Here is a 14993-nt window from a genome sequence, read left to right on the forward strand (position 1 = left end):
AATCTATCCAAGCTTCCAACCCTCTTGTGTGACGCCACCGACCAATCACACGCTGCCTGAACAATTTAATGTAATCATAAGTTTTTTTGTTTGTTTTTTACTATTCACATGCAGTGGAAAGGAAAACCCAACGGGGGGCAGTGAGGCTCTGCCTCTCTTGCCTCCCCTGACCCCACGTCACTGGGTATTGTTGACCTAGTTTGAGTGTTTTTTTTGTTGTGCCTTTGCTAGTATAAGATATATTCACGCCGCAGCTTACAAGAGACGAGGACACGCAAACGCTAGCCTGCTCTCAGACGGAAACCGGTCCGACTAGGAGACGCATTTTGCGCATTTTGATGGGCGGGCCATCATATCGTCTTTGCTGCCATCTTGTGACTTTTTGCCGGTACTACGTGTGCCGTGAGGGCCATTCAGAGCCTCCCAACTTCATTATTTAGCACGTATATATCATCTGTATATAATATATGAATTGATGTCATATTAATGATTTCAGAATCATCTTCGACTTGACGATATATTCAAAGATTTGCAACTCGACTTGGACTCCAAAAAGACTTTGCACCGAAAAACCAACACTTCGTCGCGTTCTCTTTCTCTCGCGATATGTGCAATTTCCTGTTTTACAACTGGAAAAACACGACACGTGACAATGTCAAACGTCTTCATGAGAATTTATTAGGTCGAAGTGTTTCTCTCAACATTGTGACTTCTGTGTATAGTTATTATCTTGAACAATATACGCCCTGTTGGGCACACTCCGGCGGAGAAATTGACCAAGAGGCCTCACGCGCAACCCAAATTCACGGTTTCATTCCAAAAATACAAATGGAAAAGAAGTACGAGCGCCCAAAACTACAAAATCCACATTGCACTGCGCGGATTGCGCGGCTGACGTCACGTATATGCGCGTTGTCGTTAGCATTAGCAGCTAGCTTTGAGAGCGACGACGCGAACGGCTTCCTGTCACTTACAGTCCGCTTTCGTCTCTGTCGCGTTCTCAACAATTAGTCTTGTAAGAAATTAGGATTTAATTTTATAAATTTTTTATCCATCAGCACACAGCTAGCGCCGACTCGACAGGAAACTATTCTTCTTCGTGTCCTTTTCCTCGCCCTTCTTTGACGTCATGTTTACAAAGTGCCCCCTAGTGTTCCGACTGAGATTTTTTTCAAATGAATGCCTTCTGTTTTTTGATCCAAGAAATGCCAAGTTCACACTGAAATCTATTTATATTTGTTCCAAATGGCCTCGCATGGAAATGTTTGTCGACAAGAAAATGCCGTTTCCGAAAATATGAATGTAAGACAAATACTGCTGAGGATCTAAAAGAGGAAACCAATCGGTCGTTCATGATACTTTTCTAAGCAATTCGTAATTGCTCGAAAAGCAAATTTGATCCTGATACTCGAATATTGAAATTTGATCCTGATACTCGAATATTCCGATGCAGCGGCGTGACCTTCGCCCCTCCGGTGTTGCGGTAAGTCACGCGATGGTGCGAGGGCGAGAGACGTGAAAGACAAAACGCTTCAGGGGGCCATTACGTCTTCACATAGGGCCAGGTACTGTAACTTTGAATGCTTAATAGGAAATCACCATTTAAAAACAGCATTCCAAAGTTCACTTAGGTTTGATTGGTCTGATATTTACATTTGGTTGATGATCTTAAAACATTCAAGTGGGGAACTTATGCAAAAAAAAAAAAACAACAAATCTCAACATTTGTGTTCTTTTTGAATAACAGTCGTCCCTCGTTTATGGAATGAGCGAGCACCTATATTTTGGATTATTTATAGATATTGTCCAGCTGTATGAACCTCCTCGCTCTTATTATCTTCCCCACACGTCGATTAACCTCCACCATACTCTTGTAAACCTTCTACACTCTTAACCATCTTTTAAAAGTTTACACATACAGTAATACTGTCTATGCACAAAAAATGTGAGCGCTAGCTGCTCGAAAGTGTTTGAGAGCTGCCGCTTTTCTCTCCCGCACACTTGTGTTTCTTCACTTGATACTTATATGTTAGTTTTTTATCACATACGTCGCAACTGAAGGGTTTTTCTCCCGTGTGCTTCCTGGTGTGTTTTATTAACGTGCCTTTCAGGGCAAAGGTTTCCCCGCAAACGGAGCAGGCGAAGGGTTTTTCCCCCGTGTGTTTGCGGGTGTGCTTCTTCAGCGTGTTCTTCAGAGAGAAGGTTTTGCCACAAACGGAGCAGGCGAAAGGTTTTTCCCCCGTGTGCGTCCTCATGTGCGGGACGACGTGCGCCTTCTGAGAGAACCTGCGGCCGCAAACGGAGCAGGCAAAAGGTTTCTCGCCCGTGTGCGTTCTCATGTGTCTGGCCAGCGTGGACCGGACGCCGAAGGTCTCGTTGCACACAGAGCAGGAGAACGATTTCTCCCCGGTGTGCGTCCGAACGTGTGCGGTCAAACTCCTCTTTCTGGAGAATCTTTTGGAGCAAAGGGAGCACGGGAAGGGCTTCTCGTCGGTGTGCGTCGCCATGTGTTGAATGAGCGTGGAGCTGACGCCGAAGCGGACGTGGCACACGGAACACGAGAAAGGCTTTTCTCCCGTGTGCGTTCGTCTGTGCGCAATCAAGTGAGCTCTTTGCGAGAAACGTTTGGCGCAAAAGGAGCAGGAGAACGGTTTCTCACCGGTGTGCGTTCTCATGTGTTGAATCAATGCCGGGCGGACGGCGAAACCGTTGCCACACACCGAACAAGAAAACGGTTTTTCTCCGGCGTGTATTCTTGCGTGCGTCCTCAAGTTGGACTTGGTAGAAAAGGACTGAGCGCAAACGGAGCACGAGAAGGTTTTCTCGCCGCTGTGCGTTTTGGCGTGACGCCTCAAGTTGCCTTTCAGAGTGAACCTTCCGCCGCACACCGAGCAGCCGAAGAGATTTTCTCCCGCGTGACTTCTCGCGTGTCTGGTTAAATGCTTCACGTCGCCGAACGTTTCGTCACACTGGGAACATCGAAAGTGCTCGTGGCATCGCTCGTGTCTTCTCAGGTTGCCCTCGTAGCCGAAAGTTCTGCGGCACAGCGAACACTCGAAGACTTTGCCACCGGCGCGAGAGTCCCCGTCGTCGCGCCGGTTGTCTGAGAGCGGCGCGACGGGGCGCTCCGCTTGGGGTCCTCTCGCCTCCTCGGGCTCGCCTGCGTCTTCTTCATCCTCGCTCTTCACAATCACGCCAGTCACGGCAACCTCGCTGATGTCGGCCTGCTGCGCACGCAGCGATCGCTCCGGTTTGATGAGGGGAGCCGCCGCCTCCGTGTTGGTTGGCTCCTCCATCCCGGAGCTCCACTCCCGCTGCCCAGCGGGAACATCCTCTTGACGGCCGTCTGGGGGCGGAAGACAAACACCAGAGGTTGCCATAGTTGCCAAGAATTGTACTCAAGTAAGAGCACCGTCATTTTAGAATGATACCATTTTGCTACACAGTACTCCCAAAAAGAACTTTTTTCTAAATCAAAGCGTGAACATTGTTGTCAAGCGAGAGTCCTGTCACTTTAGACATAGACTGTTAATAAAAAATACAAATAAAAAAACAACTTGAATCTGACAAAAGTAATAATACTTAAAAACGGAATGGAAACGAACCAACGTAAATCAGATCTTGCTTTTGAATTGTGCTTCAACGGAATGATTGGGGAAATCAAATATATTCATGAAACGGCCCCGTGGAGGAAGTTTACGAAAAGTCCACCAGTGCAGATGAAGGCGGCCACGCCTGAAGCAACGGGCGAATGCTTGGCGATGCATCAAAACGGACCAACCTGACGCTCGCGAGTCCACGCGAGGTTTGCAAAGAGCGTCCAGCAGTTGACCTCGTCGCCGGTTCTCGTCCTGCGTTCGACAAAGTTCCTCCTCGTACTCTCTCACGGTTCTTTCCAGCAACACGAAGATTTCCTCCGCCGCCGCACTCAGTCGCTGGCCGACTAAAGCTCTCAGCATTTTCACTTTGCACATTTTCACGAAATACCCAAAAGAAAATACAAAAAAATACGGCCTGTCTTCGTTCGCTGCTAACAAGCTAAGCTAAGCTAAGTGTAGAGGCTTCAAAGTGCACCGAAAACGAGACGCACAATGGACGGTGGCGTTTCGTTTCGTCTCGTCTGTATTGAATGACGTACACGGAAATGTTCACTTGGCAAGTCCAAACATTCGATTGAGCGGCGCATCGGCTTGAAGGCAGATGTTGCCATTTAGGATCAGGTGGAACTTCTTCTTCGTGTGTTTCATTTTCATCCTATTAGACGCCGTTCGGTGGATTTCCGCCACCTATCGGTGACTTGGCTGCTCCACCCTTTCCATATGACGAGACATGGCGGCCATGTTGGGAAGGTCGACGTTCCCGTAGAAGTCAAAGCACGGACACCGAAACGATGACGTAACTCATTGGTCAACCGATTTTCACGACGTGTTGTTGCTGTTTTGTCAGCGCCAAAAAGCGTATGCTATCAATCAAAAGAGAAGCAATGTATTTTTCGTGACTTTTGAGAGGGACTCCCAGTTTTCCCTTGTCGTAATTGTACTTTGTTTTACGTCTTCCTCGGTCTTTGACCTCCTTCAGTTTAGCCACAGATTGCTGCATCTGTGGCGTCTGGCACATTTTGTGGCCGGGCCGCGAAAGTGACGTCATTCCGCGAGCTCGGAGGAGGCAGCTCTCGCGGTTGCGTCTCCCCCATTCGGCCAGCCGCCGCCGCCGCCGATGTCGTTTCTCCTTCCACGGCATCGTATTTGGTTCGAAACGGCTTGTTTTGGCTACTGGTCAATACGCATTATGTTCATATAACTTATTACTTTGGTGTATCGATTGTATATTGTATACATCGAAAACAATGAGGCAATAGCAGAAAGTGACCGATAGGAGGCAGCAATGTAGCAACAGCGACTTATTTACTGCAGGCGAACCAACGAAGAAGCCCGACATTAGCATCGCGCCGCTAACTATGCGACTGTAAACGTAGAGTCGCTGCGTACGTGATTGCGACTAATTCGGATACTTTTATGCATTCGTCGAACATTGAGCGGAAACGTGTCGGTTTATTTCAATTCCGTCTCGCCGCGCTTCGAAACTTCTGCGCTTAGCTTAGCTTGTTAGCGGCCAACAAAGACGCGCGGAAGTTAGCGACACACGCTAACGCTTGTGATTAGTTTTGTTGTTGTTGTTGTTTGGCGAAAATGTGCAAAGTGAAAATGCTGCGAGCTGTGGTGGACCAGCGGCTGGGCGCGGCCGTGGAGGAAATCTTCGCGCTGGTGGAGAGAACCATAAGAGAGTACGACGAGGAACTTTCCAGAAGCAAGCAGGAGAACCGGCGGCAGCGTCAAGTCCTCGACGCCCTTCTGAAAGCTGGCACGGACTCGCACGCGCCAGGTCGGTTCCGCACTTTACACTCCAACAATATTTGGGGGGAAAAGACATCTTTTCAACAGGACGGTCAAAATAAAGGAGTTAGATCATGTGGTTGCGCAAGTGTACACACCCTCTTGCACGTAACCGTGTTCGTCGTGAACCAATCGCATTCAGACGAAGTTAAATGGGAGTCAGCACATTTAAAGTGCCTCCGATGATCCCCGAACAGACTCCGGCTGTTCTAGTAGTCTTTTCCCGACATCTTCCAGCGAAAGCCTCGGTCCGCAGAGAGCGCCAGAGGAACCTCGTTGTTCGGAGATATCAAGCGGAAGAGAAAACCGAGCAAGACTAACAACTGGACATCCCTCCAAAAGCTGTGGCGCTGCAGGAATTTCTGGCAAGTACTGGCTGTGCGCTACATGTGACAGCAATCGCCCATCTTCTTCATAGAGCTGAGCGACGGGCAGCGTTGGCAAGATTACTTTGCAAAGGACAAGTTACCCTGCTGAAAATACAATAGCCGCGTAACTTTGTTACGCTCTCCACGTAATATAGCTCATTACGTTTTGATGACTTCACTTTGAATGAAGGGATCAACGGGTTGTTTCCTTGGAAAAAACATGAAATTACTTATTTAAAAAAAAAAAAGTCCCAACTTAGAAAGATGAAAAGTTCTTGTCACTCTGAGTCGAACCTTTTCCAAACCTCCCACAAAGCTAATAGATTGCACCACAAGGTGGCGCTTGGCGGGAATATTTGGAAAAGTTAGGTCATGTTTGAGACTGCGGGCAGAAAGGCACATGACCAGAGAGAGCCAATCACAAGCGTAGGCTTTGCAAAGAGGAAGTGATACGGCGAAGGAAAAAAAAGACAAATCCAAGCTTTTGCAGCTATTTTTCATATGCAACTAAAATTGTAATCTTGGACTTTTCCAAAAGTAACTGAAATGTGACTTTTTTTTTTTCCCCGCCCACTAAAAGAATGGATGACAATTACATACATTTGAGTCATTAAATTACGTGGAACGTGGAATGTCACCTCTCTGGCAGGGAAGGAGCCCGAGCTGGTGTGTGAGGTCGAGAAGTTCCGACTAGATATAGTCGGACTCGCCTCCACGCACAGCTTGGGCTCTGGTACCAGTCCTCTCGAGAGGGGTTGGACTCTCTTCCACTCTAGAGTTGCCCACGGTGAGAGATGGGGGTATACTTATTGCCCCCCCGGCTCGGCGCCTGTACGTTGGGGTTCACCCCGGTGGACGAGAGGGTGGCCTTCCTCCGCCTTCGGGTGGGGGGGACGGGTCCTGACTGTTGTTTGTGCCTATGCACCAAGCAGCAGTTCAGAGTACCCACCCTTTTTGGAGTCCTTGGGGGGGTGCTGGAGAGCGCTCCCGCTGGTGACGCCATCGTTCTGCTGGGGGACTTCAATGCTCACGTGGGAAATGACAGTGAGACCTGGAAGGGCATGATTGGGAGGAACGGCCCCCCCGATCAGAACCCGGGCCGTGTTCTGTTATTGGACTTCTGTGCTCGTCACGGATTGTCCATAACGAACACCATGTTCAAGCATAAGGGTGTCCACACGTGCACTTGACACCAGGACACCATAGGTCGCAGTTTGATGATCGACTTTGTGGTCGTGTCATCGGACTTGCGGCCGCATGTCTTGGACACTCGGGTGAAGAGAGGGGCGGCGCTGTCAACTGATCACCACCTGGTGGTGAGTTGGCTCCTATGGTGGGAGAAGATGCCGGTCCGACCTGGCAGGCCCAAACGTATTGTGAGGGTCTGCTGGGAACGTCTGGCGGAACCCTCCGACAGAACTTTGCTCATGTTCCGGGGGAGGCGGGGGACATCGAGTCCGAGTGGCCAATGTTCGCGCCTCCATTGCTGAGGCGGCCGACCGGAGCTGTGGCCGTAAGGTGGTCGGTGCCTGTCGTGGCGGAAATCCCCGAAACCGTTGGTAGACACCAACGGTTTTGGCCGGTGGGCTCTCCTATCCCTGGGTTTGAGGTCACTGAGGTGGTTAAAAAGCTTCTCGGTGGCAGGGCCCCGGGGGTGGATGAGATTCGCCCGGAGTTCCTCAAGGCTCTGGATGTTGTAGGGCTGTCCTGGTTAACACGCCTCTGCAACATCGCATGGACATCGAGGGAAGTGCCTCTGGATTGGCAGACTGGGGTGGTGGTCCCCAGAGGGTGTGTTCCAACTACAGGGGGATCACACTCCTCAGCCTCCCTGGTAAGGTCTATTCAGGGGTGCTGGAGAGGAGGGTCCGTCGGGAAGTCGAATCGCATATTCAGGAGGAGCAGTGTGGTTTTCGTCTTGGCCGTGGAACAGTGGACCAGCTCTACACCCTCGGCAGGGTCCTCGAGGGTGCGTGGGAGTTCGCCCAACCAGTCTACATGTGTTTTGTGGACTTGGAGAAGGCCTTCAACCATGTCCCTTGGGGAGTTCTGTGGAGGGTGCTTCGGGAGTATGGGGTACAGAACCCCCTGATGCGGGCTGTTCGGTCCCTGTACGACCGGAGTCAGAGTTTGGTCCGCATTGCCGGCGGTAAGTCGGACTCGTTCCCGGTGAGGGTTGGAAGCCGAGGCGTAGAGGGGTTCCGGTTTGGTGGCCTCAGTATTGCATCAATGGTTTTTGCTGATGATGTGGTTCTGTTGGCTTCCTCAAGCCGTGAGCTCTAACTCTCACTGGAGCAGTTCGCAGCCGAGTGTGAAGCGGCTGGGATGAGAATCGGCACCTCCAAATCCGAGACCGTGGTCCTCAGTCGGAAAAGGGTGGCGTGCCCTCTCCAGGTCGGGGATGAGATCCTGCCCCAAGTGGGAAGTTCAAGTATCTTGGGGTCTTGTTCACGAGTGAGGGAAGAATGGAACGGGAGATCGACAGGCGGATCGGTGCGGCGTCTGCAGTGATGCGGACTTTGTATCGATCGGTTGTGGTAAAGAAGGAGCTATGCCGAAAGGTGAAGCTCTCGATTTACCGGTCGATCGACGTTCCTACCCTATGGTCACGAGCTGTGGGTCGTGACCCAAATAACAAGATCCCGGATACAAGCGGCCGAAATGAGTTTCCTCCGCAGGGTGTCCGGGCTCTCCCTTAGAGCGAGGGTGAGAAGCTCGGTCATCCGGGAGGAGCTCAGAGTAGAGCCGCTGCTCCTCCGCATCGAGAGGAGCCAAATGAGGTGGCTGGGGCATCTGATTCGGACGCCTCCCCGGTGAGGTGTTCCGGGCACGTCCCACCGGGAGGAGACCCTGGGGACGACCCAGAACACGCTGGAGAAATTACGTCCTTCGGCTGGCATGGGGCCGCCTCGGGATCCCCCCGGAAGAGCTGGATGAAGTGGCTGAGGAGAGGGAAGTCTGGGCGTCCCTGCTAATGCGACCCGACCTCGGATAAGCGGTAGAAAATGGATGGATGGAAAAAGTTTCCGGTCAAGAAATGTGTGTCCACAGACACACAAACGCCAAGACTTAGGGAAAACTTTGTAGTTTTGTTTGTGTGGATGTCATTATATTGGTCCTTTTGTATGTGTTAAAAACGTGGCGAAAATTGGCTGATTTGTTTTTGTTTGTTTGAATGTTTAAAAAAGGGCTAATGTCAGCTGACCTTTGTCTTATGCTGTAATGTGCTAATGTGTAAAATCAATCAATAAATAAATAATCAGAATCGTCTTTATTTGCCAAGTATGTCCAAAAAAAACCACACAAGGAATTTGTCTCCGGTAGTTAGAGCCGCTCGAGTATGACAACAGACCGTCAATTGACAGAGAACACTTTGGAGACAGAAAGACATTGACAGTCACTGAGCACCAAAGGGTTGCTAGTTATCTGGTAATGCCGGTACAATTTTGTCTTTTTTTTTTTTTTGACAATTGTACAAAAAGATGCAGAGTCCTCTAGCACTTAGAGCAGTTCGAATGACTAATATTGCAATAGTCCGGTGCAATGACCATTGTGCAAAGGGCGCCGAGACTTCAAGGAGTGTATGCGGTTCAAAGTGACGAGTAGCGCCATCATCTGGGACAATGTCGATTGTGCAAATGTTGCAGATACTCCTCAATCAGTGTGCAAATGGAGCAGATGCTACTCTGGCATGAGTGGCCGGTATTGGTCAACAACAGATATGCAAATAGTGCAGCGTGGCGAGACTACTATCGTGAGTGCACGAGTAATGTATAAATGGCCCCACAGAAACGTGACAACAAACTCAAGACAAAAAAAAACAAATTGCCAGCATGCTGCAATGGAATTGTAGGTTAGGTGTTTAAGAAGTTGATTGCAAGAGTGAAGAAGTTGTTGGAATGTCTGCTATTTCTAGTTTGCATTGATCGGTAGCGCCCACGAGAGGGAAGGAGCCGGAAGAGCCGGTGACCGGGGTGCGGAGGGTCCGAGAGGATTTTGCACACTCTTGTCTTAGTTCTGGCAGCGTGCAAGTCCTCAAGGGTGGGTAGGGGGGTACCGACAATCCTTTCAGCAGTTTTGATTGTCCGTTGCAGTCGGAGTTTGTCCTTTTTTGTAGCAGCACCAAACCAGACTGTGGTGGAAGAACACAGGACGGATTCGATGACCGCTGTGTAGAACTGTCTCAGCAGCTCCGGTGGCAGGCCGTGCTTTCTCAGAAGCCGCAGGAAGTACATCCTCTGCTGGGCCTTTTTGAGGACGGAGTTGATGTTGGTCGCCCACTTCAGGTCCTGAGAGACTGTAATTCCCAGGAACTTGAAGGTCTCAAGGGTTGACACAAGGCAGCTGGACAACGTGAGGGGCAGCTGTGGCGAAGGATGCCTCCTGAAGTCCACCATCATCTCTACAGTGTGTCGGCCGCACCGCAGTGAAAGTGTCCTTTTCAAATCTGCAGTAGAAGATATTCAATTCGTCGGTTAGTGTGCTATTGTTCTCAGCTTGGGGGGATCGTCGCTTGTAATTGGTCAGCGATTGGAATGCATGCCAGACTGATTTAGAGTCGTTAGCGCTAAACTGTTTTTCCAACTTTGCTGCATAGTTCCTCTTTGCAATGTTAATCTCTTTAGTCAGCTGGTTTCTAGCGCAATTATACACGGCCCTGTCCCCGCTCTGATATGCGTCCTCCTTAGCTTGGCGAAAATGCTTAAGTTTGGCAGTGAACCACGGCTTGTTGTTGTTGAATGTGCGAAATGATTTTGTTGGTACACAAACCTCTTCACAGAAACTGATATAGGATGTGACAGTGTCCGTATATTCATCCAGGCTGCCAGCTGCATTTTCAAAGACACTCCAGTCTGTGCAATCTAAACAGCTTTGAAGTTCCATCTTTGCTTCATTGGTCCACTTTTTCAGTGTTTTCACTAGGCTTCGCGCATTAAGTTCTTGCCTGTGAATCGATATTAAGTGAATTAAGCAGTGATCAGACGAGCCCAGTGCTGCATGAGGTTTGCCAGTTTGAAAATATAACATACCGAAATTTCTCGTGTATAATGCGCACCCCCAACGTTGACCTAAAAATTCTGGAAAACCCTTCTACCTATGTATAATGCATTTTTACAGTGCATGATTTTACTTTTACCCTTATGATCAAAACATGCAGTATTTTTTCAAATAATGATTTTGAAGTTAAGCACTTTATTTGAACATGTAATACTTTGTTTACTTGTTCTTATTTTGAAATTCACAGCCCTACTTTTATTAAGTAAATGAGAAAACACACAGTTGTGCTCACATGTTTGAGTACCCATGCATAATTTGTAAGATGGATACGATTCTTTAAAGAAAACACGAAGGGCTGGGCGAAATGCATTTAATTTTATTTTAATGGGATTCAAATTCAAAGGGCCAAGCATTTCAGAAAAGCATTATCATTAAACAAAACATAGCCATAATGAAATAAATGATGGTTGATGGAAAATTGCAAATAAACCGCACCGCGAATATGCGCCAAGCAAATCCCAGTAAATCCACGCGTGACCTGACCTTTGCAAACTCACCCGTGTTCGTATTGTGCTGCTCTGCAGACGTCCATCGAGAAGCTCTCCCCGAGCGGCGGCGGCGGCAGCATGAGCGGAGCTCTGGGGCGGAGGAGTATGAGGAGCCCGAGGAACCCGAGGAGCCAGAGGAGCCAGAGGAGCCCGAGGAGCCCGAGGAGCCCGAGGAGCCAGAGCCCGCCCTGGTGAAAGAGGAAACCCCCCGGATTGACGACGAGGACCAGACGGAGCAGTTTGAAGGATCGCATCAGGACGAGGCCGACGCGGACGTGGACGCGAGTGAACTTCCAGTGGCGCTTGTCATCGTGAAGAGCGAAGAAGAGGAAGCAGCAGAAGCCGACGGCAAGGAGGAAGAAACCAAAGGTGACGACAAACTCTTCCAATGTTCTCAATGCCAAAAAAGCTTTTCCCACCGGAAGAACTTGAAAAGACACACGAGATGTCACACAGGAGAGAAACTCATCAGCTGCTCGTTTTGCGGCGAGAGGTTCTCGCAGCGGGAACATTTGCTCGAACACGGCCGAATCCACGGCGGGGACAAACCCTTTTCCTGCTCGGTGTGCGACATGACCTTCCGCTTTCACTCCACCTTTGTCAACCACATGCGGACGCACACGGGCGAGAAACCGTTCAGCTGCCAGGTGTGCCACATGAGCTTCGGCGTCCACTCGTCGCTGCTGAGGCACGCGCGCACGCACTCGGGCGAGAAACCCTTCGCCTGCTCATTTTGTGACAAAAAGTTCCCCAGAAAGACAAGTTTGAAAGAGCACACCAGGATCCACACTGGAGAGAAACCTTTCTCCTGCTCCGCGTGCGACATGACGTTCCGGTTTCATTCCAAGCTGGTGAACCACATGCGGACGCACACGGGCGAGAGGCCGTTCGCCTGCTCCGTGTGCGGCAAAACCTTCGCTCAGAAGGAGCATCTCAGGATCCACATGGTCACGCACACGGGAGAAAAAGCCTTCGGCTGCTCCGTGTGCCGTCAGAGATTCTCGGCCAAGAGCAGCTTGGTGACGCACACGAGGACGCACACGGGCGAGAAGCCCTTCGGCTGTCAGCTGTGCCGGAGACAATTTGCGTACAAGTACCAGCTGGACAAACACGCGTGTGCTTCTGGCGAGAGCAGCGGCGCTGTTTAGATGGGACTTTTTGTCATATGTAACATGCTTCGGGCGCGATCGACAAAAAGTGACACCCCCCCCCCCCCCCCCCTTTCATGAGGACACAATATTGGTTTCTGTGACAATGGAAGAAGGACACCTACTAAACGAACGAGGAGCCTCTTTCCCATCTGTCGTCGGCGGGAAAATGTTGGTTTCTTGCTTTTTCCGTTTTTTAGTAACCAGCAATAGAACAAGGATCCGCTTTCACCCGAAAACACCTGCTTCTGACTGGAAAGCAGAGAAAAAGAAACAGTGACTTGGATGCAAATCTTTTTTGCTGTTGTGACACCTGACATGATAAAAGCACACAAACAAGAGCCGAGATTGGGTTTTTGACAGCCAAATCGTTTCTTCACAGATCACGCAACCTCGAGCGACGCCGACTCGCTGTGCGGTTCGAGTAGAACGTCAGTGGCTTGTTGACGTGGCGTTCGCCGTTCCCGCCATCAACCGTGTCATCTTTTCTTACGTTGGCAAATTCCTCTTTACTACCTACCGCGCGCGACACACAAATCCCAACGGTGACGCAACGCCACCATCTAGTGGCCTCCGTCTGTCATTACGGTTTTGTCGACGCTTAAATATATTGAATCCCGATAAACGACAATGTGCGGGAAAAGCCCATTTATTTCACGACTCGTACATTATGGAGATTCATTGAACACGTGGGAAAAGAGGGCACATTCCTGCCTAATTTTGAAATGTAAAATCATTTGCTTTGTTTCTTGTTTGTGACGTAATGTTCTCGTTTTTCGAGGCGGTGAATTTGAGTAATACACGACGTTGGGGGGGGGGGGAGACCCTACCAAGGAGAAGCCGCAAAGAAGATGGATGGAATTGTGAGACAAGAAAATAGTTTGCTGCTCAATGTGAATGTAAGTGGGAAAATACGGTTATCTTAAAAAAAAAAAATTAAAAAAAAAGGAAAACCAGTTGGTTGCTAATTAAGCGAAATTGCTCATTTTTTCTTGTATTCATAATTGCGCTTCAACAAAGCAAAATTCAATTGAAACATTTCCAAATCCAATTGATCTGAATACTGGATGACTCGAACAGGGTTCGCAGGATGCGAGAAGCTGTAAATGCAACACGCCGTAGTTTTTGAGCCATTCAGGTGAAAAACTGGATTTTGGCAGTTTTCTGCCTCCTGGTGGGTTTTGTTCGTTTTTTTTTTTTCTCGGCTCTTTGAGTAATTAAGCGTGGCCACTCTCCCGCAAAAAAAGGAAAGCCAAAGCGTCCGCTTGTTGTTGTTGTTGTCGTCGATGAGAAGCGTCGGTCGTGCGCAGATTGACTCTGCCGTGGTTTCATTAGCGCCAAGCGCAGCGCTGATGTCACGAGCGGGTGCCGCTAATCAACGCGCCGCGCGGTTAATGTTCCGGCTTTGAGGACAAAACAGGAAAGGCTTTTTGTCCATAAAGCTTCGGTGCCATGACGACGGGATGCTTTTGTCACCGGTCCACCGGCCGCCTTCCCTCTTGAGACACGAACTGCCCGCTTGGAATGTGGACTGCGGCCTCTTCTCCATGTGGCTTTTCTCTATCACTGCATTTCTATGATCGGATTATTATGCCGATTATTATGTGGTCGCGAGCGTCGGTTTTGTTTTAAACGACTTAGCCCGCCAATCGGTTCTCAGGATTTGATTCTGCCAAATTTCAGAATCGGTACCTGCCTCAAACAAAAAAACCAAAACAAATATCCATATCCATCGGCCACGCGTAAACCCTTGTACAATTGCTGGAAGCCAATATACTGTGCGCGCACGGATGTGCCGTGTTGAACAAGAATTCGTCGAACAACATGTTGATTGTTGTCATCCGAATATCATTTAGGACCGCCATTTTGCCGTTATTGGATGTGATTAGATGATGTACCTAATGGAGTGTCCGGCCGGCGTCCGTTCGTGCGATTGGATTGCGTCACTCGGTGACCATAGCAACCCCGCTCGGGAAAGGAGTCATTAGCGAGGACGTGACGGCGGCGACGACGACGGGCGGGCGGTCACGTGACAGCCGACGTGAAGTTGAAAAGGCGGCGGAATGCGAGCGAGGAGGACGAAGAAGAGCAAAGGTCAACGAGTCGCTCGCAGCTCGGGTGAGTTTCCGCTCAAATGCAATTTCCACTTTTATCTTGAAACATAAGCTTTTTTAAAAATTATTATTATTATTGTTGTGTTGAAAAAAAATGAAGACTTCTTGGGGTGAAAAAAATGCTTTGAAAAAAAAAAAGCATTGAAACAGGAGAAATACAATTTTTAATTTTAAAAAAAAAATAATAAGACTCATCTTGAAAAATGAAAATATTTAGTAGGAAATAGGACATATCTTTTTTTGGCAAAGACTTCCTGATTTTCTTGAGCTTGAAAAAAATAACTTTTTATCTGTTAAATAAATTGACTGTGCTTTCTTGGGAAAAAAAATATTCTTTTAAAATACAACTTGCAAAGAAAACTTCTAATTTCTAATCTTGAAAAGTGACTTTTTTCTTTTTTTTTTTTTGGACTTTCTTTATTCA

The 14993-nt window shown here is 48.9% G+C and overlaps 2 protein-coding genes across 3 annotated transcripts; one reads left to right on the forward strand and one right to left on the reverse strand.

The window, feature by feature from the left end:
* Nucleotides 1–73: 73 nt before the first annotated feature.
* Nucleotides 74–4421, reverse strand: LOC133468888 (oocyte zinc finger protein XlCOF6.1-like). 2 transcript variants are annotated; one of them, XM_061755145.1, is made up of 2 exons: nt 3782–4421; nt 74–3346 (listed from the first exon to the last, which is right to left on the reverse strand). In XM_061755145.1, exons 1-2 carry the CDS (start codon nt 3972–3974, stop codon nt 1953–1955), a joined length of 1587 nt encoding a protein of 528 aa, XP_061611129.1. In that variant the 5' UTR covers nt 3975–4421; the 3' UTR covers nt 74–1952. The 2 variants fall into 2 exon arrangements, with proteins under 2 accessions (XP_061611129.1, XP_061611138.1); XM_061755154.1 differs by lacking the exon at nt 3782–4421 and adding an exon at nt 3606–3775.
* Nucleotides 4315–12796, forward strand: LOC133468983 (oocyte zinc finger protein XlCOF6.1-like). The gene is made up of 2 exons (XM_061755480.1): nt 4315–5382; nt 11344–12796. The coding sequence occupies exons 1-2, from the start codon at nt 5190–5192 to the stop codon at nt 12453–12455; spliced, it is 1305 nt and encodes a 434-aa protein (XP_061611464.1). The 5' UTR covers nt 4315–5189; the 3' UTR covers nt 12456–12796.
* The last annotated feature ends 2197 nt before the right edge of the window (nt 12797–14993 follow it).

This window comes from Phyllopteryx taeniolatus, chromosome 2 (assembly GCF_024500385.1).
Source record: "Phyllopteryx taeniolatus isolate TA_2022b chromosome 2, UOR_Ptae_1.2, whole genome shotgun sequence".
Lineage (NCBI taxonomy): Eukaryota > Metazoa > Chordata > Actinopteri > Syngnathiformes > Syngnathidae > Phyllopteryx > Phyllopteryx taeniolatus.